General features: G+C 38.6%; 1 protein-coding gene across 2 annotated transcripts in view; it reads left to right on the top strand.

The window, feature by feature from the left end:
* The window catches only part of klf8 (Kruppel-like factor 8), an 85,531-nt gene extending 60,892 nt beyond the window's left edge, over positions 1-24,639 (top strand). For both annotated transcript variants that reach the window (XM_047378494.1, XM_047378493.1), the window contains exons 3-7: positions 2,855-3,103; positions 3,191-3,425; positions 11,124-11,235; positions 15,536-15,675; positions 16,551-24,639. In XM_047378494.1, coding sequence (XP_047234450.1) covers positions 2,855-3,103; positions 3,191-3,425; positions 11,124-11,235; positions 15,536-15,675; positions 16,551-16,732 — 918 coding nt within the window. In that variant the 3' untranslated portion in view covers positions 16,733-24,639. The remainder of the gene's footprint in view (positions 1-2,854; positions 3,104-3,190; positions 3,426-11,123; positions 11,236-15,535; positions 15,676-16,550) is intronic.
* The last annotated feature ends 456 nt before the right edge of the window (positions 24,640-25,095 follow it).

Genomic DNA, 25,095 nt, shown 5'->3' with positions numbered 1-25,095 from the left:
AATAAATCCAAGTGAGAATCTAGAGCAAGACTTAAAAAATCCTGTTTAAAGATGTTCTCCATCCAATCTGACTGAGCTTGAGGTATTGAGAAAAGAAGAATGGACGAAAACTTCAGTCTCTAGAGTACAAAGGATGCAGAGACCCACCCCAAAGCTGTAATTAAAGTGACAGGGGGTTCTGTAAATTATTGTCCATAGGAGCGAATACAAATCCACAACACAGGTTTCAGATTATTTCTTTAAAAGTTAAAAAAAAACCTTGTATCATTTTCCTTCCACTTCACTATTGTGCACTACTTTGTGTTGGTCTGTCACATGAAATCCTTCGAAAAAACCACAGTTTTTGTTGTAGCGTAACAACGTGTGTAAAGGTTCAAGTGGTTTGAATACTTTCACAAGGCACTGTATTTATTTTATTCACATTTAGGCAATGTCTAATAACTCCGTATAAAATTCCCTCAAACACTTCCACATAAAACCTAAATTTTTCTATTTTTTATCACATCTTGAGTGCAGAAAGAGTTTTTACTTTTTGTTAAATTGTGGACCAGATTGTAGCTTTCTGAGCAGCCATGAGGAGAGAAAAAAAGGAAAAAAAAAGTACGAGAGTGAGAAAGAAAGAAAGCCGTCGTGGGGATGAGAGGGTGAGGCATTGAGGGTGTGGTTGGTGTAAAGAGTGAGAGATGCTGAGGAGGAAGGCGGAGGTGTGGGAGAGAAAGGTGTCAGAGGTGTGGTCCTGGCAGAGGGGGAGGAGGGGGAAAGAAAAGATGGAGGGGTGAAGTGATGGAAAGGTGAAGGGGCTGGGAGAGAAAGGGAAGGGAGTTGGTGGTGGGTGGAACGTGTGGAAAACATGCAGTCAGCTGATGGCTCTCAGTTTCCATGGAAACACCTGGGCCTTTCCCACCCACTCCGTCTTTCTTTCTTTCTTTCTTTCTTTCTTTCTTTCTTTCTTTCTTTCTTTCTCTCTTCCCTGCCTTGCTCACTTCTTCCACACTTGATTTTGTTTTCAGAATTTTCTTTCCGTTTTTCCATTCCTTTGACAGTCTCACTACAATCATGTAACAGCTGCCTATTTTTTTTTTCTTATCATCATCCTCTTATTTTCTTCCTTTATTTTCCTTAGAAAACCTTTGTCAACTTTTGTTCCATTTTGACATTTGAATTATTTTCAAATATGCAGGTCAAATCTTTCCTTTCCTTTCCTTTCCTTTCCTTTCCTTTCCTTTCCTTTCCTTTCCTTTCCTTTCCTTTCCTTTCCTTTCCTTTCCTTTCCTTTCCTTTCCTTTCCTTTCCTTTCCTTTCCTTTCCTTTCCTTTCCTTTCCTTTCCTTTCCTTTCCTTTCCTTTCCTTTCCTTTCCTTTCCTTTCCTTTCCCTGTACCCCTCATTTGCTTTTCTCTTTTCCCCTCTCTTGTCCCTTTTGCTCTTTGCGGACTCATGCTGCCACCAGGAATATCAAAGATCCCTTTAAAGAGGGTTAAGCTGTTACCACATGACCACATCCAGTTAAACATGCAAAACAAATTGTTTCCTTATTGGAATATAGCTATTTGCATAGATATAAAGGTAGACAGTCGATGTGTATATATATTTGCGAATCCATCCACCTTTGTAAACCCAGCTTCCAGCTGAACTGTCTGACCAGATAAAAGGATGTAGCAGAATCTCCACCCTCTCCTCCTTGCCCAGAGCCAAACTATGCTGAGCTAACCTGGATGGAGGCCAGTTCCTGGACTGGAGGCTCACTGCTATTCCCTCTTCCACTATACTTCTCCTCTCTTACTCCTCTCTCTGTCTCTCTCTCTTTCAGCCTGTACCAGTCGCTTTCCATACCCATGCAGCCCTTCTGTCTCTGTCTGTCTCACTTTCTCATCCACCTCCCCCTCTTCCCAGCGTTCCACACAGCAGCCATTGTTCCCTGTACTTTGCGGCTGGATGGCAGCTGAGCCCTGGGTGGCTGGAGAGGAGAATCGGTGCTCCATTCCTCTAAGGAGGCTCCAAAAACTAGGGCTTAGTGGGAAAGCATTTATCCAGGAAGGAGCAGATTCCCAATGCCAGAATTCCACTTCTACTGATTGGAAAAAGGACTCAAAATAAAAAGATGCATGTTTACTGAGGCATTTTGCCGTTCTGCTAACTAATATTACAGGTTGAGGGTATTTAGTATGTTTTCAGCTCAAGAATCTGATTCTATGGGGAATTAAATTAAGGGAACCATCTCAAATGACAATATCTTCATCCATGGTTTTAAATTACAATGAAATTACAATGAGTCCTTTCACTGGCCCCCCTTTCACTGATGACTGAAAGATTTCCAATTCAAGCTTATTTTCTTAACTTCAATGAAAATATATCAGAGATTGTTGTATTTTCATGTTTTAAAACAGAAGAACATAAAAGATTTATGATGAGAGAAAGACCAAATTTTTTTGTAAAAAATTAAGAATGTAATTATTAAAAAGATCTTTTGACGGGGCATGACGGTGGCGCAGGGGTTGAGCGGCTTACCCATCGACGGAGGCCTTAGTCGAGTCCCGGCCTGTTGACCTTTGCTGCATGTCTTCCCCCTCCCTCTTCACCCCATTTCCTTTCAGTTCACTTTCAAAATAGAGGCCATCAGTCCCACAAAAAGATTGTTTGAAGTCTAACAAAAAACAACAAATCAGAATAAAAAACTTCCTTCTTTCATTATTGTGATGATTTTTCACAATTCACTTGAACCAGAGATACAGTATATAATTTACTAAATTATATGCTACAGGATTAGCATCATATTATATGCTATATGTAGTGTTTAATAATTTAATCTAACCTCTGTCCTTCACTACCTCTGCCCCTCAATGTTTTTTCCAACAGGCGGATGTAGGTGATGACTGCTCCCAACCTACAGACCTGAAGATGAAGTCAGAAATTAAGATGGAGCCCTCTTCACCTCACTCGAGTCCCGCTGAGGACCAGACCGAACCTGTCGACCTGTCGCTCAACAAGCCCCGCTCTGCTTCCACAACAAGCACCACAGTCAACCCTGCACCAAGCAGTGCTGTGTCCCAGCCCGGCCTCTCAGCCACACCTGTTCCCACCACGGTACAATCCATAGGCTCCATGGTAACCACAAACTCTTGCCTCCTCCATTTATTTATAATGAGAAACACACACAGCAAGGTTTCTCACTCAGTCATGTTGTCCTTTCAGGTCCTCTCTCCAGGTTCTATCCTAGCCACACAGGGAGCTGGAGGACAGCAGATTCTCCATGTTATACATACGATTCCCTCAGTCAGCATGCCAAGCAAGGTGGGCCAACTGCAGACCATCCCTGTGGTGGTGCAGTCACTGCCTGTAGTCTACACCACCGTGCCCACAGACGGTGTCGCCACAGCGGCCATCACAGTGCCACTGATAGGCAGCGACGGACGCTCAGAGGGATCAGGTGAGTGATCTGAAAACCTGCACCATAGATACTGCTGGAGCATAGTTTCTTCTCCATCCCTCACCAGGGAAACTGTTGTACTTTTAGAAACTCCTCTAGAGCGTCAAGGCTTTATTTAACATTTGTCTTAAGGTTGGGATTGAATCACACATATCTACGAAGGTAGCGACAAAAATAAATTTCAGTGTCCTGGTTTGTATAACGAAGATGTTTGACTCCATTTTGCTCTACCAGAGGTGTATGTCTTTGGAGATGGATGATAACACACAAAATACTCTAGCCCTTTAAAGAAAACTGGCAGTTTTCAGCTTATAATTTCACACAAAACACTGAGCTCAGACCAGCACACAGTAAACTGTAGATAAAACACTGTCTCCACTTGGATAGTAGATAACTTGCAATAATCCATCTTCTAAAAACAATCTCGACATCATCCATATGTTGAACCTGCTCAGGCTGCTAAAAGACTGAACTAATGATGCAAAAATTGAGCAAAATCTTCCTAGCCATGGGCTGGTTAGCAGTGTTAAGGTTCAGGAAAGGTTATGGTTTAAAACTAAAATGTTCTGTCATGGTCGCGGTGCTGGTGGCGCAGGGGTTTAAGGGCATGACACATGTGCGAAGGCCTTAGTCCTCGACTTGGCTAAGGTTCAAGTCCTGGACCCGGCGACATTTGCCGTATGTCTTCCCTGTCCGTCCCCGTTTCCTGTCTGCCTACTTTCAAAAAATACTGGAAAAATAAAGGCCACAAGTGCTGCACAAAAATCTAAAATGTTCTGTCATGTTCTTCCAATTGTTTGAAGGTCTTTTAATGAGATACCAGAGAAAGTTGTATGAATGACTAAATATTTCTTCATCGGGAGCATAGAGTGACATTGCTGCACCCTCTCTTACCTGTTGATGTGCACTTGTGGCCAGCTGGCTGAAGAAGATGACTTTCCCTGGCTTCCTGACTGACAACATAGACAATTTGACTGTTTGGAAATCTTTCTGATTGCAAAAAAAAAAACACAAAAGTGTTGGTAAGGAAGCTAAAAGAGCTCCTCCCATCACTATTTTTAAGGTAATATTTTAAATCTACCATTGGCAAGCTATCAGCAGTATGCATGTAGCAGCAAACTGCAGACTGGCTACAGGAGCAGACTCCCCGACTCATTAATCAGCTAACATCAGCTTGCTGTGCTTGTGTTACTCTGTACAGAACAGAACCGTAAAAAGGTCTAATATTATCCTCAATAAGCACGTTCAATTCAAACTTCTAACGTTTTATGGTGTTCTTTCAAAATTTTAAATCTATGTTTAAAAAAATACATTTTATAGATAACAGTAATTATAACTGCAGTAATCAATGTAATGTTATTTTGGCAGCAGCAATAGTGCTTTAGTTGTAGATCTTTGTGTAAATACTTGTTCTTCGTCAGAGTAATGCTTCTTGTCGATAAACCAAAAAGCTATAAATCCACTGTGTGTTTATTCCACTGTGGGTATTTAATTTGCATATGCCTACAAAGCAAGCAGCTACAAAAGAAGAATTAAATGTCCCCCAGTTAATGTAAAATGATTGTGACATGATTCCAGGTTAGAGTTAGGAGGAGATGATTATGATAAAATTGTATTTTTACTCTTTTTTTCATTATGGCAATCTGACATTATGTTTTTTTTATATATATATATTTTTTTATGCACCTTACTTGATTCTATCTGAAGCTGAATGTAGAAATCGCTCACTGTTGCTTTTCTTACACATTCATAGCCATGTCTGAAATCTGAAGATGTTTCAATAAAATTCAATAAAAAGCCTTAAAAAAAAAATCCTTTTACTTAAAATGTCTGGATTTTTCTCAGCAACACAACAAAGGTCTAGTGAAACCTGTGGCATTTATAGGGAGATCCTGGGCTCTGTGGAGAACATTCACTCCCATGCAAGCTGGGGTGCATCTATGGTTGTTGGTGTGATAAATTCTCTGCCAGGCTCTTTGTCTTTCTGGAAGATTTCCGCTGCTACCAGATGGCTGATGAAATTAGGAAAACATCTCTGATGTTACATCATTTTTTGCAAGTCTGTCATCGCCTGAAGTTCATCTAACGTTGTTAAAGGATTCACTTTTAAAATGAGTCAAACTGCTTTGGTGTTAGCATTAAATCATCAAATACTGATGTACTTCTGATTTACCTTAAACTATACAGGTCCTTCTCAAAATATTAGCATATTGTGATAAAGTTCATTATTTTCCATAATGTCATGATGAAAATTTAACATTCATATATTTTAGATTCATTGCACACTAACTGAAATATTTCAGGTCTTTTATTGTCTTAATACGGATTATTTTGGCATACAGCTCATGAAAACCCAAAATTCCTATCTCACAAAATTAGCATATCATTAAAAGGGTCTCTAAACGAGCTATGAACCTAATCATCTGAATCAACGAGTTAACTCTAAACACCTGCATAAGATTCCTGAGGCCTTTAAAACTCCCAGCCTGGTTCATCACTCAAAACCCCAATCATGGGTAAGACTGCCGACCTGACTGCTGTCCAGAAGGCCACTATTGACACCCTCAAGCAAGAGGGTAAGACACAGAAAGAAATTTCTGAACGAATAGGCTGTTCCCAGAGTGCTGTATCAAGGCTCCTCAGTGGGAAGTCTGTGGAAAAAGTGTGGCAGAAAACACTGCACAACGAGAAGAGGTGACCGGACCCTGAGGAAGATTGTGGAGAAGGGCCGATTCCAGACCTTGCGCAGGAAGCAGTGGACTGAGTCTGGAATAGAAACATCCAGAGCCACCGTGCACAGGCGTGTGCAGGAACTGGGCTACAGGTGCCGCATTCCCCAGGTCAAGCCACTTTTGAACCAGAAACAGCGGCAGAAGCGCCTGACCTGGGCTACAGAGAAGCAGCATTGGACTGTTGCTCAGTGGTCCAAAGTACTTTTTTCAGATGAAAGCAAATTCTGCATGTCATTCGGAAATCAAGGTGCCAGAGTCTGGAGGAAGACTGGGGAGAAGGAAATGCCAAAATACCAGAAGTCCAGTGTCAAGTACCCACAGTCAGTGATGGTCTGGGGTGCCGTGTCAGCTGCTGGTGTTGGTCCACTGTGTTTTATCAAGGGCAGGGTCAATGCAGCTAGCTATCAGGAGATTTTGGAGCACTTCATGCTTCCATCTGCTGAAAAGCTTTATGGAGATGAAGATTTCATTTTTCAGCACGACCTGGCACCTGCTCACAGTGCCAAAACTACTGGTAAATGGTTTACTGACCATGGTATCACTGTGCTCAATTGGCCTGCCAACTCTCCTGACCTGAACCCCATAGAGAATCTGTGGGATATTGTGAAGAGAACGTTTAGAGACTCAAGACCCAACACTCTGGATGAGCTAAAGGCCGCTATCGAAGCATCCTGGGCCTCCATAAGACCTCAGCAGTGCCACAGGCTGATTGCCTCCATGCCACGCTGCATTGAAGCAGTCATTTCTGCCAAAGGATTCCCGACCAAGTATTGAGTGCATAACTGTACATGATTATTTGAAGGTTGACGTTTTTGTATTAAAAACACTTTTCTTTTATTGGTCGGATGAAATATGCTAATTTTGTGAGATAGGAATTTTGGGTTTTCATGAGCTGTATGCCAAAATCATCCGTATTAAGACAATAAAAGACCTGAAATATTTCAGTTAGTGTGCAATGAATCTAAAATATATGAATGTTAAATTTTCATCATGACATTATGGAAAATAATGAACTTTATCACAATATGCTAATATTTTGAGAAGGACCTGTAGTGGGGTTGAAGTGTCGTTCATCCTGGAGTGAACTCTGGGGGCGTAGACTAGCCTCCACCACTTAGACTAACTGCAGTAAAGTCCCTGTTTGCTTCACCTTGGTTTCTAATTTAAACCAGGATGGCCTCAACTCAGGAATGTAAACGGTGGAGGCAGTCGCTCTGGAAAACATCTACAAGACTGTGCAGCGCTCTGACCGGTCTGAAGATGCTCTCAAACTGTTTGTTGTCAGCAGTCTGTGACGTTCAGTACATGCCAGGAGCTGCAGCGTTCTGATTTATCCTCATCATTTTCTTTTTTTTTGCATCCAAGTCTCAGACAAGCTCTCTTACTTCCTCTTGGTTCCCAGCAGTGACTTCTAAAAATGTCACGTCAGGATTTTTGAAGCGGTTGAAATTGTTTCCACTTGTGAGAAAAGTAGAGCTTCTCTTTTCAACTTTACAATTTGTGTAGAAAGGCAGCTTTGTTTGTATAGAACCATTCATACACAAGCAATTCAAAGTGCTTAGGAAGAAGAAACTACATAACATAAATAACACACTTTAAGAGGAATTGAATTATTTAGTCTTTAAATGAAAAAAAAAACCAATCAGTAAAAAACAAATTTAAAGCAAATATTCAGGAAATACGCAGAAAATTTCAATGTGTTCAGTTCTGATTTAAAGGACCTAACTTTCTGCACATCTCAGGTTTTCAGGGAGTTTGTTACAGAGCTAAGGAGCATAGGAAATTCAATTCTGTCTCTGCTCGTTTAGTGCTGGAAATACCAAATAAACAGGTCTCTGGTGAACTAAGAATGCTAGATTATATCCAACTACCAGCATTAAGATGGGTTTAGCCTCAGGACCATTTAATGTCTTAAATTTAAAACACTATTCTTTTATAAACCGGTAGCTTCAAGGACTGGTGTGACATGATCTATTTTCTTGGTATTAGTTTGGACTCTTCCAGTTTTTGCTTCATCAGACCATGGGACACATCTTCAAAATTTAAGTTGTGTGTCCCAGAGTACATTCATGAATTCAAATCTGGCTATTTATGTTGCTTTTGGAGTAATGGCTTCTTCCTCTCTGAGTGGCCTTTCAGCCCATCCATTTCACTGTGAATAGTGACGCTCTCTTTCCAGCTTCAGTCAATATCTTTGCAAGGTAATTTGCTGTTGTTTCTGGGGTCGATACATTTTGAGCCAAAACACGTTCATCTCTGGGGCACAGAACCCATCTCCTTCCTGAACTGGAGTTGGAGATTCCCATGCTGTTCATGATTGCATAAAATGGTTTCAACAGATAAATGTGGCTTCTCCAGGAGCCAAGAAAGAAGTTGATACTCTGGATGGGAGATGTGTTAGAGGTTTAAAGGTATTATATTTTCAAGCATGGGTTCAGATTGCACAAAAACTCATTAAAGACACCTGTTTATGTTTTTATAATCATGTCAGTCTAGTTGATCAGGCCAGGTGGATTCTGAAGATCTTGTGGTGCATATTTGTTTTCTGTTTTCTTGGCAGCTTGGAGGTAAAATCTGGAGTGAAAAGGTAAAAACTTTTTGATGTATTGGCCTTATGTGGCTGCAAAGCAAACAAGCTGGAGGCAGATGACGTTTCGTATGCTGCATTGGTGTGTGGGAGCCAAAGGAGATTTAAAGCTCAGTGGAAAGGTGCAGAGAGAAAGCGGGCTCCATGACGATATGGAGTTGGGAGGGTTCGGCAGGAAGGATGTGGAGGAGAGGGGAGCGGCTGAGGGGGTTGGACAGGAGACAAGATGGGTTGTATTCGCCTTCGAAAAAGAAAAGCTGCAGCAACCAGAGGGCTGGGGGTAGCTTGATGGTCTCAAGAGACAAAAAGCAAGGCTTTTCTTGGTGTGTGAACCATCCCCACATAAGCATATACTCCACCCAAATTCCTAGCATCACCCCTCAAACCTCCCCACCCCATACCGCTCTCTTTAGGTGGGCTGGCCTTTGAATTGCTGGGCTTCCAAATTCCTGCAGATAGCAGTTGAGGGGGAGGTCACTTTTGTCTTGTTCATTGTACTACCAGATCACATAATAAAAAAACCACTTTCACTCTTATATTACAAAATGTTTGTTTTTTCAGTCTTGGTATTGCGTTCTTTGATCTTTTTAAAATAATAAAAAATGAATAAAGAAAACTTGGAGCCTCAAAATAAAATACCATATGTTGTAAAATACAGCTCTTAAAACTGTTAAATACATCATATAATTCTGTACAAAGTCCAGAATGTAAAACAAATACATGATGGCTTTGTGTGATGGATAAGAACCCAGCCAACATTTACATATTGGCCCTAGATAGTATTGCCTCTGTTACTTAATGGCCCCATGTTAATTGCCTATATAATTATTGCAGGACAAACCTGGTCATTAAGTGGGACCCAAATGGGTCCTAAATGTTGTATATAATTTGAACTGATTGAGACCAGACAAAAACCTACATAAGGAGCCCAACCGTCTTTGCAAAAATTGGTTGCATTTATCCACCCAAGTGAGTCTCGTACAGAAAGCCCTTTTTTTAATGGCCCAATTTGTATTGACCTAGTCTGAGCAAAATCCATATGTGGCCCACAAACAAGCATGTCTCAATAAATACCAATATTACTGAGAAGTTATTTCATTTCAGTGACAGAATTCAAAAGGGAAGCTTATGAAAGCCCAAAATTCAGTTTCTTAGGCAACTGTAATGTTAAGACCGATTAAGAAAAACAAAAACAAACCCTGATTTTAAAAACAGAAATGATAAGTTGTGGCCTAAACAATCAGGATGAAGGCTGCTGGATTGACAGTTTTCCAATACACAGTCACAGATATCTGTGTCAAGAATAATAAACCACAGAAGGTTATCGCAAAAGAAGCTTGCGGTTCAGAGTGCTGTATCCAAGAAAGGAAGTGGAAAGTCGAGTGGAAGCAAAAAGTGTGGTAGAAAGTGGTGCACAATAAATGGGATATTCTCAGCCTTATTGTAGGAAAGCCCATTAAAGAGTTTGAGATAGATTTACAAAGCGTGCATTGTGGCTGGTGAATGTATACCTTTTTTTGGCTGGGAAGCTAAATCTTACATTTGAATATTAAATTATTAGCTCAGTTGTGTTGTTGATGCTGAAGAAGAAGCATGCTGAGAGTTTAGAGGTTTTTAACTGAAACAACAGACTGTCAGTAAATAAGTTCAGAACTGGCTAAGATCTGACCTTTTCCAGCACCTTTCGGCAGATTCTCACAGGATGGAGCTTCCTATTCAAATTTCTTGAATGAATTCTCATAATTTAAAACTAAAGAAATAAGAAGTCATTACTGTCCTACTGAGGGACTGATTCTGACATAATTTTCATCTCTCTGAAAGCGTAGAAACTGATCAAGTGCCTATGCACCATCAGCAGATTGCAGCTAAAAAAGAAGCAACCTCCTGACTTGATGATAAACTGTGAGAAGTTTTCCAGCTTGGCTCGAGGAAAACCAACACAGAGATTTATCTTTGACTCAATTACTAATAAGCTCCTGGGAGTTCACATTATTTTTCAGGAACAACTTCCATTGACTTTGATGTGCAGAAAAAAAAACTGGAAAAGTATAAGACGATAAGTATATGGGTACATACAGGGAATTCCAACATGAGATTTTCACACATATATATACACACACACACACACACACACACACACACACACACACACACACACACACACACACACACACACACACACACACTTAGGCTCACAGTCTTTGTCTTGCCAAGTTGCCTAAATCCTGACATTGTAATTCTCCAATTAACCCCCTGCTGTACTGTTCTCTGCTTTCCAACCACCCATCCCCACCTCTTGCCTACCTTCCATCATCTCCACATGTTCTTTCATCTTTTTAAACCACTGATTTCTGTTCCCTATCCTCTCCTCTCCTGCAGTTCGTATCAAGCCAGGCTCGACGTCTCCTGTTGAGTATCAGACTGACAGCGATGCAGAGAGCGGTACGGAGTCCGGATCAGCGTCCCTCAGCGCCCAAAGCATCGACGCAGGGTGAGGAGACACACAAAACTGGTTTCATTTGTTTGAAGCAGCAGAGGATAAAGACATCAGGTTCAAGACTTTCAGGCCAACCAAAGTACTGACAAACTTTTTGATGTTTGATGATGCCATCCATCCATCCATCCATCCATCCATCCATCCATCCATCCATCCATCCATCCATCCATCCATCCATCCATCCATCCATCCATCCATCCATCCATCCGAGAAGGGATATAGGGCCATTTCAAAGCAAATTGAAGAATATCGTACAGCAGAAAGACAGTTTTTTCACAAGATGAAATCTTTGCCAATCTTCTCGTAGAACCTATCCTGACAAATTTACCTCAATATTAGACCGTGCAGAGAAATTTCAAACAACAAAAGTTCTTTTTCAGACTCTACAAGTCTCGGTTTTCATGTTAAATACAAAAGTTAATTACAAGGAGAAGACTGAACAACTTAGGTTTTCTAGGTTGCATCTAAATGAAACATGACAGTTGTGGATCAGTATTGTTTGGACAGATCAAACCATAGAAGAAATGTTTGACCATAGTATATATATGTATCACTTTGTTTGAAGAAACCCAAACAGAGCATATCAGCACAAACACCTCATCCTGTTAAGAGCGGTGGTGGAGAGATAATAAACTGGGTTGACCATGAACTCCTCTGTTTATCAAAGTATTCTAGAGTAAAAATGTCTGGCCATCTTCCTCACAGGTGTTGTAGACTTGGATTCAGACCAAAAAGACCAAGACGTGATCTATCATTTAGCATATTTTAGCAGCCGCTGGATTTGCCCCCTGATGGTTAGATTGGCAGTTAACTCCTCAACAGATTTAAAGGAGATTACACCAAGCTTTTTAACACTGATTATTGCCTACAGTGTTTTTTTGGGGAGGGGCCACAATAATGTTTTTTTGCTAGTAAACTGTGTTTTTTAACACGATCTTTAAGCCTGTTTTATCTTTGCTCTTGTCATGCTTTTTAAGGAAAAGCTCCTTCTTTAACAAACATGAATGATACTCTCCCAGCTAGTTTGTCTGCACGCCTTGACCGATGCTCATAATTTCATTCTCATCATAATCAGTTTAAAGATAATGATGATTCTGATAATATTTTTTCCTCCAAACAATCACTGTCACTGATTGTCATGATAAATGTACAAAATAACCTCCTGGTCAGTTTTTTTTTCAACTAAGTACATTTTAGTAAGTGGGTCATGAAGATTTCATATCTTGATTTACAGAAGTAATTTGTCATCTTTTAGATAATCATTAAACCACGATTAATTGTTGTGCAAGGTACTCTATTTCTTTGTAAATCACTAAAGTTGTTGAAACGATGCAACAATGCAACATCAGCTGACTCTAGAAGCCATAATACAAGTCAGCAGGGCCAGCAAGAGAGTGTAATGTGCAGCAGGGTTTATTAGAAATTTGGTCTTTGTGTGGGTCACCTCCCTCGCCTGCAGGCTCCGGACTAATTACATTACTGCAGTGAAGCCATGACTGGATGCTTATATAACCTTATATAACTCACTGTACAGCTGAACACCCTGGAGACACCCAAGCTGCAACACAGTTAGACAAAGTGTGCAGAGAAACTGGAGGTGCAGTTCTCATGCTTCATACAAAAGCTTGAGATGGTGCAGAAACACTTCTGTGTGTCTGAATTAGTGTCCAGTGAAAATCAGAAAATCAGCGTTTCTGCCACACCCACTGGGCGCGGTGGTGTTTCTTAACTGTATTTTCAGGGTGTGGACGCTGATGGTTTGCTCAGTGCTACAGTCTGATACATGTATGTGCAAAGAGACTGTCTGATAAAAACTAAGCACATTTGTGGGTATTTTATATTTCTAAGTAAGATTATTTAGACAGTAGCGCATTTGTGTGTCTGTGTGAAAGGAAAAAAGAGATTGCCTGTGCGACTGTGTGTTGCTGGGCAGGGCTGTCCCAGAACTGGGGTGTAAACAAGATTACGTAATGCAGTTTGCCGTCACACCTCTTTCTAAAATGGGCTTGGAGATCAGTGATTTTTCCTCCACCACATTCATTAACCCCAAAAAACATCAGAGACATTTTAAATTACTGATAGCATTATATATTATATACTTTAGGAGAAAACAGAAAAGCAGAAAAGATTGAAATTAGAAAGAGGGTATAGTTTCTGATAGATTCAGCTGCGTCCATCTGAGGTAGAATGAAAATAATATACTGAATGATTTGAAGACATGGCAAAGAGAGAAAGATTAATGGTAAAATAGGTTGTCTTGAGGAGCTGTTGGACACAAAGTGATTGTCTGACGCCACCTGGTGGGCAGAGATGAAACTGGAGTAGTATAACTTCTAATTCTTCTTTATCTGCAGAGCTGGTGCCTGTTTGCATATTATAAAAAACAAAAACAACTTGTCAGAACTTTTACTTTTAACTAGAAAAATCTGCATTTCCTGAGAAAATGTACAGTGAAAACTCTACAGTGAACATGTGAGCTGAACTACAGAAAGAAGAACTTGTTAGAATACAAAAGTAGCATAAATGTTGGAAGAATAAAACTCCTTAAAGAGATGTAGAAATGTGCTGAACAGCTGAAGCGTAAACTAAAGCAGAAAATCACTGAAGAAGTGAATGTCAGAGCAGACTGACCATTTGAACCTGATCTGTGAAATGTAGTTGAAGAGTCGAAGAGTGAGCAGACCAGCACGAGAGATGATGGCAGAAAAACTGAAAGCCTGACAGGTTAAATCCATTACCAGAGTCATAGAGTAGTACTCTCTGTAAGATTTATAAGATTAGCTTGTAATGCCAAAGTTGAAAATCACCAAGTGTAATGTAGTGTCAAAATTGGTTCACATTTTTAACATGCTAATAGTAGGATTTTGGCTAATAACAGCTAACACTAAATGCTAACCAAGCGGCAGCTTATACACTCTCAGTAGCTAAGAGGTTAACATTTACATGTTAACTATCAATAGCAAGCTGTTGTCAGGCCCCCTACATTCTCACGCTGCCACTGCTTCAAGGACTTTTCCAGTTCATAAATTCATTACTTTCATACCCTAATGCCTAAACCTACCCTCAACCTTAGCCTTCCTTGACCCTAAACCCTAACCTAAATAAAAACTCAATGAATAAGTTGTCAAATTATATATTATTTATTGTCCTATGTGAACTTGTGAACCAAAGTAGAACCTGCACTAGTTTTGTTTGCTTATTTGTGCTAACCAGAAGTAATGTCATTTACAAACCACCAAATGTTCTTACAGTGGTCTGTAAGACCCAACAGAGTCTTCAGCTATAAAGTATTGAAGCTATCTACTATAACAGAGCTAGGAAATATGCTAACATTTACATAAATTATATGCTTACAGCAGCCTATATTCTATCATTAGTTGAAGTGCTGTTATTAGCAACTCATGCATGTTAGCTAATTGGCTAATTCTGTCTACTGTGCTTATATGGGGGAAACCCCACTCTGTCTGCCTCAGTCAATGTGTCCTTGGGCAAAATACTTCACCCGCCTTGCCTGCTGATGGTGGTCAGAGGGCCCGGAGGTGCCGATTGTATGGCAGCCTCACTTCTGTCATTCTGCCCCAGGGCAGATGTGGCTACAGTTTAGCTCACCACTGTCAGTGTGTGAACATTTGGATGAATGGGTGGATGACTGATTGTAGTGTAAAGCGCTCTGGAGTCCTCCTTTATACGCTATCATGATCTAAAGGACCATCATCTACACAAATAGCAGAAGCGGTTCTTGCCTACTGATGCCCTAACTCATGTTTTATATGTGCAGGCTAAGTTGTATTAGTATCCACTTCCATAACCACCAGTTTTATGCTAACAAAAGAAATGCATAACCAGGCATGTACACTGGCCATTTTGCAGTGATAGAAAGATGAAGGATGGAAACGGCCTAAAGTTAATGTTCTGTTACGTTGGTGCTCCGACCAAAGTCCAACCCAATAGTAACAAATATGTAATAGTGCTACATCCCCGTTCTGGGATGATCAAAGTCAACTGCGTTATGAACTTTTGGACCAGTCACAGGCAGTATTGATCAGCTTTCTCTTTAACCTGAAGGACAAAACTCAGTGAGTGTTTAGGTAGAGAAGACTGGGTTTATGGGGTGTTTTGACCTTCCAAGTCTCAACTGGAACAGTGTTTTCCAGGCTCGAAGGACTGCTCTGCATGGTTGATTTCTTCTGGTAAATTAAAGTACTAAATATATATTTTCTGAAAAGCATAAATACCAAGTCTATGGTGTTTTCAATGACCAGCATCACTAGCTCCTTGTATCTTTCTGTCCCAGGTCAGTTATGGACTTGGAGCCCGTCGATCCCGATACACTAGACCTAAAGAGGCGGCGAATCCACATGTGTGATTATGAAGGCTGTAAAAAAGTTTACACCAAGAGCTCCCACCTCAAAGCCCACAGGAGGATACACACAGGTAAGAGAAAAGCAACTGACAAACATCGCCAATAACCATCCTTTCACAAAATTTAAGGCAGTCATTCATCAGACAATGAGAAATGAGGTCATTGTACACAAACCTTTGAATTGTCCTGAAAGATTATTAAATGGGTCAATACAAAAGCACTGAAACACACTGTTGGGTACTTTTATGTATGTTATTCTTACTGTTTGTCTCCATAATGATTTTCAGTTCACTACTCTTCCCATAGTGTTGAAAAACCTTTGGAAAAAATTGATTGAAGCACACAGTTTATTTGGGAATAAAGTGCTATGACCATTGGTGGCAATACACAGGACAATATACCAAATTAAAAACAGAACATTTTGCCACAATGGCATCTTGGTAAACCCAACCCGCTGAAAATAAACAGAAACATGCAATGGGGTCTATAATTTAGTTGTCTCACAGCACCTGTTTGATTTCCAGTCTGCCTGTCTGGTTAACATGGTTCTGTGGGCTGGGTTTCCCAGAAAAGGTGGCAATCCCCAAAGCAACAAGTTATTCAGTGTCTGATACTCTAGCTGATCACACAGCTCTAAATTGTCAACTAGGCTAACTTAACCAGATAATTTCTGCAGCTGCAGTGCTAGATTATAGTGAGGTTTTTACGTTTTTACAACACAGCGGCAAGACCCCGATTTAATCTAAATCTGGTCAAAGTATGATGAATTTTTTTAAACAATGTAAATATTACTGTTTAGAAACAACAAGCAAAGATCATATATATATATCTATCTATATCTATATATAGATAGATATCTATATCTATCTATATATAGATATAGATAGATATATATCTATTTAAATATAGTTTTGGTTATATAACAGTGATTTTTGTATTTTTCTAGGAGAGAAACCGTACCACTGTACCTGGGAGGGCTGCACCTGGCGCTTCGCACGCTCTGATGAGCTCACCCGACACTTCCGCAAGCACACGGGAATCAAACCTTTCCGTTGCACGGAGTGCGACCGCTCCTTCTCCCGGTCCGACCACCTGTCTCTGCACCGCCGTCGCCATGTGATGATGTGAACTCCCCTCCAAACCAGTCTGTCAAACCAACCTCTGACCCCTTGGTTTCGCAGAGTCCACTCACCTTGTACCAGGGCCTCTGCCATGTTTCATGTTCTGCGTTTAAGATTTTCAAACACAATCTGCAGGGGGGAAAAGGGACAATTCCTCCTCCTCTCCACGTTGAAACAACAGGACAACTGGGAGTCTGTCTGTGCATTTGTGAACATGCATGGTGGATTTATTAATTATATTCATTCTGCACCCCAGTTCAGACCTTTCTCTACAATCAGTTTTTGAATAGCAATGTAAAAAGAAGGACGAACTGAAATACACTCAGCAGCAGGGATAGTCATCCATCTATCCATCCATCCATCCATCCATCCATCCATCCATCCATCATCCATCCATCCATCCATCCATCCATCCATCCATCCATCCATCCATTGGAGAGGATGAGTAGGGGACACAACAAGGAATGTTGTTCAGTGTTTTTAACACCTACTATAACTTGGATATCACTTCAGTTGCTCTTTCCTTCCTTTTGTTTTACATTTTGCATTCTGTTTAAGTTCAGAGTTGGAGAGAAGTTGTTGAGTCAAGGAACCTCTTAAGTAAAGTGGACATTCCATTTAAGCCTCATGATACAACATGAGATGGAATTGTGTGATCAAATAGCAATTGAAAAAGAACATCAAATGTCCAAGTACATTTATTACTAACGTGGTGTCAGAGCAAGCACAGTATTTAAGTTAAATCCCTTCTATTTAACACAAATAAGCAGCATAAACACTGAAAAATGAGAGATATCAGGGCTTTAATGATGGATACACACTGCCTTTGCATCTCAATAACTTACAATGTCATCATTATTTCTGTTATTTTGATGAATATGACTTACACCTGATAAAACAAATCCAAAATTCAGTTTCTCAGAAGATCAGAAGATTACATCAGACAAAAAGAAATATGGGCCTACTGAAAAGTATGTCCTTGCTCTGTACAGTATTTGTACCCATTTGTTGACCAGGACTCCTTTTGCACAAATTACTGCAACTCTGCTGAGAAAAGAAGGGCATGTTGGTTTAATAACGTCTGCATCTTGTCTTCATTGTTGGATCTGATTTCTCTCATCTTTTAAATCACATCATCATAAACATTTACTCAAGATTTTTAATGATCGGAGAAAAATCTATGTTTGGTATGAAAAGGGGAATTTTCACCAAGACCTCCTAGGGTTTACTGGGAGCTTTGGAAACGCAAGCTCCCATATTTATGGATAAAGTATTTAGCCGACTGTCTGGCTCTATGTTGAAAATCGCCAGCAGCTGACGTGGCGTCTCATTAATGCTCCTCCGCTGGTCGCCTGGTCCTAAAAGCAACCTACTTTCCCTCCTCGGTACATGGAGCTGCAAGACTGTGAACTTTTTAAAGACTGGTTTGTTTTCAGTGTATCAGTCACGTTGTATATGTTCTACCCCACCTCTCTCTCGGGCGCGCACGCACACCTTTCTGATCCTTCTTCGACAACAGTATTTGCTTTGTATGCTTTCTTATTGGTGTTTTACAAAAAAGCTAGGCCTTCAGTGCACAGTTTTTCTTCTTCCTCCAGGTTTGCCGCTCTGAACAGTAACAACAAAAAATAAATAAGTCAGATCATTTTTGTTGATTTTCTGAGGCTGTGAAAAAGACAGAGCAACTCAAATTGTTTGATAAGACAAACTCTTGATGAAGGGAAATGGGGGGGACTTTTCAGAGTGTGTGTTACTTGCCTGCGTTTGTGTGTCTGTGGGTGGGTTTTGAGATAAAAAAAAAAAATCAAATAATCAGAAAGGAACATTTTTATGAGTGTTTGTTGCGGGCACTGGTCGTTCTTTTACCTCTTGCCCGTTGAGCCTTAATAACTAAAGTCAATCTATAAGGGCGAAACCAGAACCGCTGAGAGACGACGTCTGCAGTCCAAACCGCAAAGTAGGAGCTGCTCGAATAAATAAAAAAACAAGCAGCTTTCAGAGGTTTTCAAAAAGACAGAGGAGAACATGTGAGATAGTTGGTTCTACTTTTAAGGGTCTCCAGTAGATTAGATTAAAACATTACATCTGTGAATTTGCAGCACAAAGAAATACCTCCAATTTGAGGCTCGTATTCATCTTTCTAAAATATCCAGTGGTATACGTCAGCTTTTGGCTGTAAGTCATCTTTCAGAGGTTCTGAATGATACTACAGGCACTGTGCCGGACTGTCAGGGTCCATCACGCCTTGGGGTTCAGACCACGAGGAAACTAAAGCGCTCTCCTCACTAGCATTTCCACCACAAGGGTCGTTAATCCTCTCAGTAAATATACAATATGCTCCACAAGGTTCTGGATATTATGTTTATTTAGTGCTGGTCTTTAACTCTGATCAGCACATGAATCAAACTGTTGATGTTTCGGAGCAGAATTGAACCCCCCTCTTGGCCCTGCTTCCTAACCCATGGTGTCCATGACTTAAGTGGGCTGGTTTCTGACCTCTGATCTAGGCTGAACTTGATTATGCAAAAAAACGCAGACCTCGCTCCATGCGCTGTTCTGTTTAACTCAGTAAGTAGGTATTTTGAAACTCACAAGAACCTTAAAAAATTAGGAACGTCAGGATAGAAGCCCGTGTTGTTGAGCAAAGCCAACCGATTCTAAGCTTGTAGGGAGGCTTTGTCAGTCGTGAAAATAACCTCTTTTATAGTTCTGGTCTGTTCCTGTGCAAAAAAAGATATTCTGTTTATAAACCACGCAGAGTTTTTGTCATCATTTAAAAGGTAGAGTGCATGAAGAAACAAGGCCAGATTGTTGTTTGGTCTGCATCTGCAAAAGAAGATCAATCCAAACACAGTCACTGGGTCAGGATTTAAGATGTTTTATCTAAAGATAAGTGGAAACTAGTTCAAACAAGTATGAATAATGTATAACTTTTACAGACATAATGTATAACTTTTAAATCCTAACTAAACTCAGTCACTTGTTTGGAGGGATTTTGTTCTTTTTACTGAAGCAAACCAACACAATGTTTCCATTTTTCCTATTGAACCCCCTTGCTTCAAGTGAAAAAAGAAAAAGTTACTAAGCACATCTTTCTAGAAGAGTTTATGCATTTGATTGCAATTTTCTTTCTTTTGTAAACTGTTGATAAAGACATTAAGGACAAATAATTAAAAGAAATCCATGTACATACCTGTATATAATCAAAAAGTGCAGAGTAAATGTAACGGGTGAATTTCTATTTTTAACACTGACTAGATAATGTTAAAATGTTTTTTTTTCTTGCGCTGTTGGTTTGATGAAACTGTGTTTCATCGCGTGAACCCATCCCCCCCTCCCAAAATCTAATACATTTGTTTCGTAGTTTCTTAAAAAGTGGTCCCACTTGTGTTGTGAACACTTGTGTTGCATGGAGAATAGCTTTGTTTTTCTTATGGTGACATTGGTGAGCATGTACGTGCGTGTGAGACAGTTGGCAATTTTTATTAAAAAGATGAACAGGGTTTTTATTTTTAAATAGTAAGAGAGCTTAATATTTTATCACTTGATCTGATTTGAATTGAGTCACACAAAGAGCAATGTTAAATGTCGTTCCTTAGGTCAGCGAAGCTTCAGGTGTAGTCTGACAAAGAAACAGACTTAAAGGGGGTTAAATGAAAAGCTAGCTCACATTTTGTACTTCCGTAGAAAGTTCCCAAATAGTACATCAAAGATTCTAAAATACCAGGATATCCTATTTCATACAAACAAAAGACATTACTTGGATAATATTTCAGCCATGAAAGCAAATGTATAGTAGTTAATTCAGTCATATGTTACACAAATTTAGCACAGTAGCATTCAAGAAGGATTAAAATAACAATTGCAACCTTTTTTGCTTTGGAACATGTTTTTCAACCTAGTGCAGGTATAGGTAATATTGTCTTATTAAAACTCAAACTAAAGAAGGAATGTTTATGAGAAACATTAATTATCATGACTAAAGATTTTCTCAAGCAAATGGAGCAAAACTAGCTTGTGCAGAATGCACTTGTGATTTTAACATTCCAGATTTTAATTAGAAATTTCAACGTTTTTTTTTTCTAAATTAAATTGAAAAATACCATCAAACATGCAGTTTTGCCTGGAGAAGACGAAATTAAATTAAAGAAATATCACTGTCCTCGACTACTGAATCTAAATAGTTAGCTAATTCACTGGGATACAACACTACTTTAGCTCAATGGAAATTTTCTTATTTAATTGGAAATTTTCCAGCCTATTACAATTGTGGAAACCAATGTTGCATAGTATGAAGAATGAAAACTCAAACTAAAAACACAAAATCTAGGAAGAAACACAGATTTACCAAGGTACCTGAACCAAGGTTTCCATCTTACTGATAGCATTTACGGTGAATTAAAATTACAAATGTTATTCTCTTGTTTATACTTGTTTTTCCAATTTATTAGCTACAGTTTTAAATAAAATGTCACTTAGTATAAAGAATAAAAATTCAAACTAAGAAGCAATGTCCATGAAAAACAGATTTACCAAAGCAATGTACAGAAGCTAATTTCGCAAAACTAGCTTGTTTAACATTTCAAATTGTAAATCGAAATGTTTTCTTTTTTTAAATAAATTGAAAAAGCCTCTAAATGTAGGAATTCTATTTGAAAAAGTTAAAGTAACATTACTATCCCCAACCATTAAATCTAAAATGTAGCTGACTCACTAATGTGGTAGCTAATGCTAGCACACTAACAGCATCTATGGTTTATTAAGATTGATTAAGATTAGATGCTATTTTTCATGTTTAACAGGAGGTTTTCTCACCTATTTCTCTTTATACTGTCAGAGTATAAATAGATAAAAATCAAAGATGTTACATCTATGAGAAATGAAATTTACCACGGCTAAAGATTTCCTGAAGCTAATGCTAGCTTAAAGAACAAGCTTGTGGCCCTTTTATCATTTCAGTTTACAAGTTAAAACTTGAGTTTATTTTTAAGTTAAACCAAAAAAAAAAAAAAACAACTTTAAAATCTGGCCAAGTTTATTGAAAAATGTGAAGACGTACCACTAGCGCTGACCACTAAATCTAAAATGCCTAATTTTTAGAAATTTACCAGCACTTAATTTTTAATCACTTGCTTTTAAATCTGTTGCATAAAGAAATAGTCTCACATTGGGACAGAATTTATGATGAATTAAGCATCATGTTTGATGAAATAAAACACCAGGAAACACTAAAACAGGGTCTGTAAAGTAATCCAAATTAAAAATGTCACTTGCTTGTTAATAAAAAAAACTTTTCAACCCATTACACCATTAGAAACTGAAGAAGTTTACTATACAGACCAAAGGTCAAACAAAGGAACCAATGTTTCTTTGAGAGATGTGAATTAACTGAAGGTTACAACTTTTTTTAAAGTTTTAGATGCTACATAACCATAGCAAACTAGCAATAAGATAAATTATGCCAATATAAAAGCTAAGTTATCTAGCTTTTTAAAGTATTTTTAAACCCATCACAGTAGGTACACAAAACGCAAACAGTGCAATGTCTTGTTTAAACAAATTGACTGAAGCTAAAGATTTTTTTGGATAAAGGAGGGAGAATAGCTAAGTATGAATGAATTGGCTTTATGTATGAGCTTAGAAGTTTACATTTTACTTACCTTTTGAACATTTCTTCAGAAAAAAATATGTCAAAGTTGGAATCCCAGCTTGTAAAATTGGGTGAAACCTCACTAAGTGAAATGCCAAAAAGCGACCTGACTGCTCATAGTTGTAAAAATGAAACCTAGATGAATTCTGCTAGTTTGCAGCTGGTTAAATCGGGAGCACTCATAGTTTTCTTTTGAATTCCTCTATAATTCTGTTTTCGAAGAATAAAAAAGGTTTTATTAGCTTGTCCTGCTGAATGAATTAGACAAAATTGTGAATGAATCCCGTAGGTTTTTCATCTAGGAAACTAAATGCACCCAACAAGCATGAAACATCATTCTTAGCTCTGACTTCCGGCTTCTGAGAAAAATAAGATGGATCTCTAGGCCCCAGAGAATAAAAAAATCCTAGTTTTCCACATGTTTCCTCAGACTGTCTCTTTAAGGATTCTGATAACAACTTAAACATTTTGCTTTGCAACTTCTCCAGGCAAGTGTATTTTGTACTGGTGTGACCTCACTGAATCAGATTTATTACTTGAAAAGGCCACCCAACAGCTGATACTTCAAAATATTATGATTATTATTTCAACAGTCCAGTGAAACATCCAGATAAAATGTTTATAGAAACAAATTAGTACCATTAATTCCTCTTAAAGTTACATATGGAACTCCATAGGTTTCAAATATGTTTTGGATGAGGCAGAAATATCACAGTCAGATAAAGCAAAACGTTATAGCAAAAATAGAACTGAATTCTGTCAAAAAACAAGCATTTAAAATGTTTCTATCTCTTACCCTGAACATTAAGTCCCTTTATTTTAGAGCGCAGCACTTTAAGATGTCGTTTTAGGAGCAGGTTTTGGCAAAATACTTAAGAAGCACAAGAAATCACAGAAGCTCATGTAAGCGCAATCAAACACTTTAAACCTATAGAGTCACACTGAGGATAGTCAGTCAGGACATAAGAACCTGCTGATAACAGCTCAGACACAATCTTGTTAGAGTGGGGTTTGTTGAGGGTATAATGCATATACAGTGGTGTGAAGAAGTATTTGCTCGTTCACAACTTTCTTCTTTTTTTGTGTGTTTCATCACACTTAAATATTTCAGATCATAAAACAAGTTTTACATTCAGTCAAAAATGAAAATACAGAATAGTGTTTTTAAATCATGATTTCATTTATGATGGGAAAAAAAAACTTTCTAAACCCACTTGGCCCTGTATGAAAAAGTAATTGCTATCTAAACAATAAGTAAATAAGTGTTTTCAAGTGTTTGTAATGCCTGTCATTTAATACTACGGAGGAATTTAGGCCCTGTTGTTAAATCATGTCTTTTAATCAGGGCATGATATGATCTTTTAGCCTAATTCATGTTGTCAGATGGGTTCTTTTTAAGTCATTTCTTGATTCTCCAGGTTTGGATATAGCTCATGAAATGAAGCTTTCCAAAAAGTATCGCTAATCCATTATTTCTTCATTTAAAAAGTGAGAGACAATTTATTTTCTCACTAAGCGTCAGGTTTATTTGGATAGTTTTATTTCCTTAAATAAATTAAATCGTCATTTGAAAACTGCATTTTGCATTTACTCTAGTTATCTTTCATGATATTAAAATGTGTTTGATGATATGAAACCTTTAAGTGTGACTTAAAGTAAAACCACAATAAATATGTAAGAGAGGAAATACTCTTTCATGTTGCTTTAAACTTATTTAGTTTTCTGCTTCTGGTTGTTCTTTTCTTTGTTTATCAAATCTTGTGTTGTTCAGTATTAATCCAGAGGTTTTTGTGTTTTTTAATGCATACAAATGGGAATGTTCATCTGTGAAACATATTTTAAGAGTTTGACCCCTGCTGAGACCTTATCTGGACAGACTTCTTGTCTAAAACATCACCGGCTGTGTCCGTCTATGTGCGAGTGCCTCGACTCACCGTTAATCATTTCTCTCGCAAACCCATCACTTTTCGGTATGTTCTATTGAATGCAGTAACTTATGGGCCAGTAGTGTATTTACTCAGTGCAATGCAGTTATCATAATAATACAATTATCAATAATATTTCTTTTCTCTTGCTTTCTTTTTTATTTGTACAGAACAAAAGTGTAAAGATCAGTGCGGAAAAGTGAGCTTTTTGATACTGTGACTCATGGTGTTTAAAAGTCAGTTTCTCCCTGTATAGTTGTAATTATTTTGACCCCCCTCTTCCCTTTCTTCTTCTTCTTCTTTTATAGAATAAAAAAAAATGTTTTTGGTGCGATTTTATGCCTGCTGTCTCTGTGTTGTTTCTCATATTCCAAATTCACAGTTAATTAATCATTGAACGCCCCTAAACTCATGGGATATACTTGGGATTATGTGAATTCATACCAGAAAACATAGCAACGAACCAGTTTTTAATTTGGGTCTTTGGGCAGTTTGTTACCAGCAGCATCTCTTAAAGATACAATTTGTTGTAATTTGTACGTAGCACACTGACAGAAGATGTTATTTTATCAGTAATAAAGTAAGTAGAACAGGAAAATCCTCCTGGATGTTAATGTGGGGGACAATGATGATCATTAGTTACAAAGGAAACGAAAATAATCACGTATTGGAATTACATCCACAAGAGGGCGCCAAGTAAAAACAAAATGGTGGAAAAGCCAAGCACTAAATTGGAAGAAATTCATTTTACAGCACAAGTCTGCCTTCACTCTGTATTCTGTCTCTCCTTCTTCG

The sequence above is a fragment of the Girardinichthys multiradiatus genome, chromosome 11 (genome assembly GCF_021462225.1).
Source record: "Girardinichthys multiradiatus isolate DD_20200921_A chromosome 11, DD_fGirMul_XY1, whole genome shotgun sequence".
Classification (NCBI taxonomy): domain Eukaryota; kingdom Metazoa; phylum Chordata; class Actinopteri; order Cyprinodontiformes; family Goodeidae; genus Girardinichthys; species Girardinichthys multiradiatus.
This window is presented reverse-complemented; position numbering and strand designations above follow the sequence as displayed.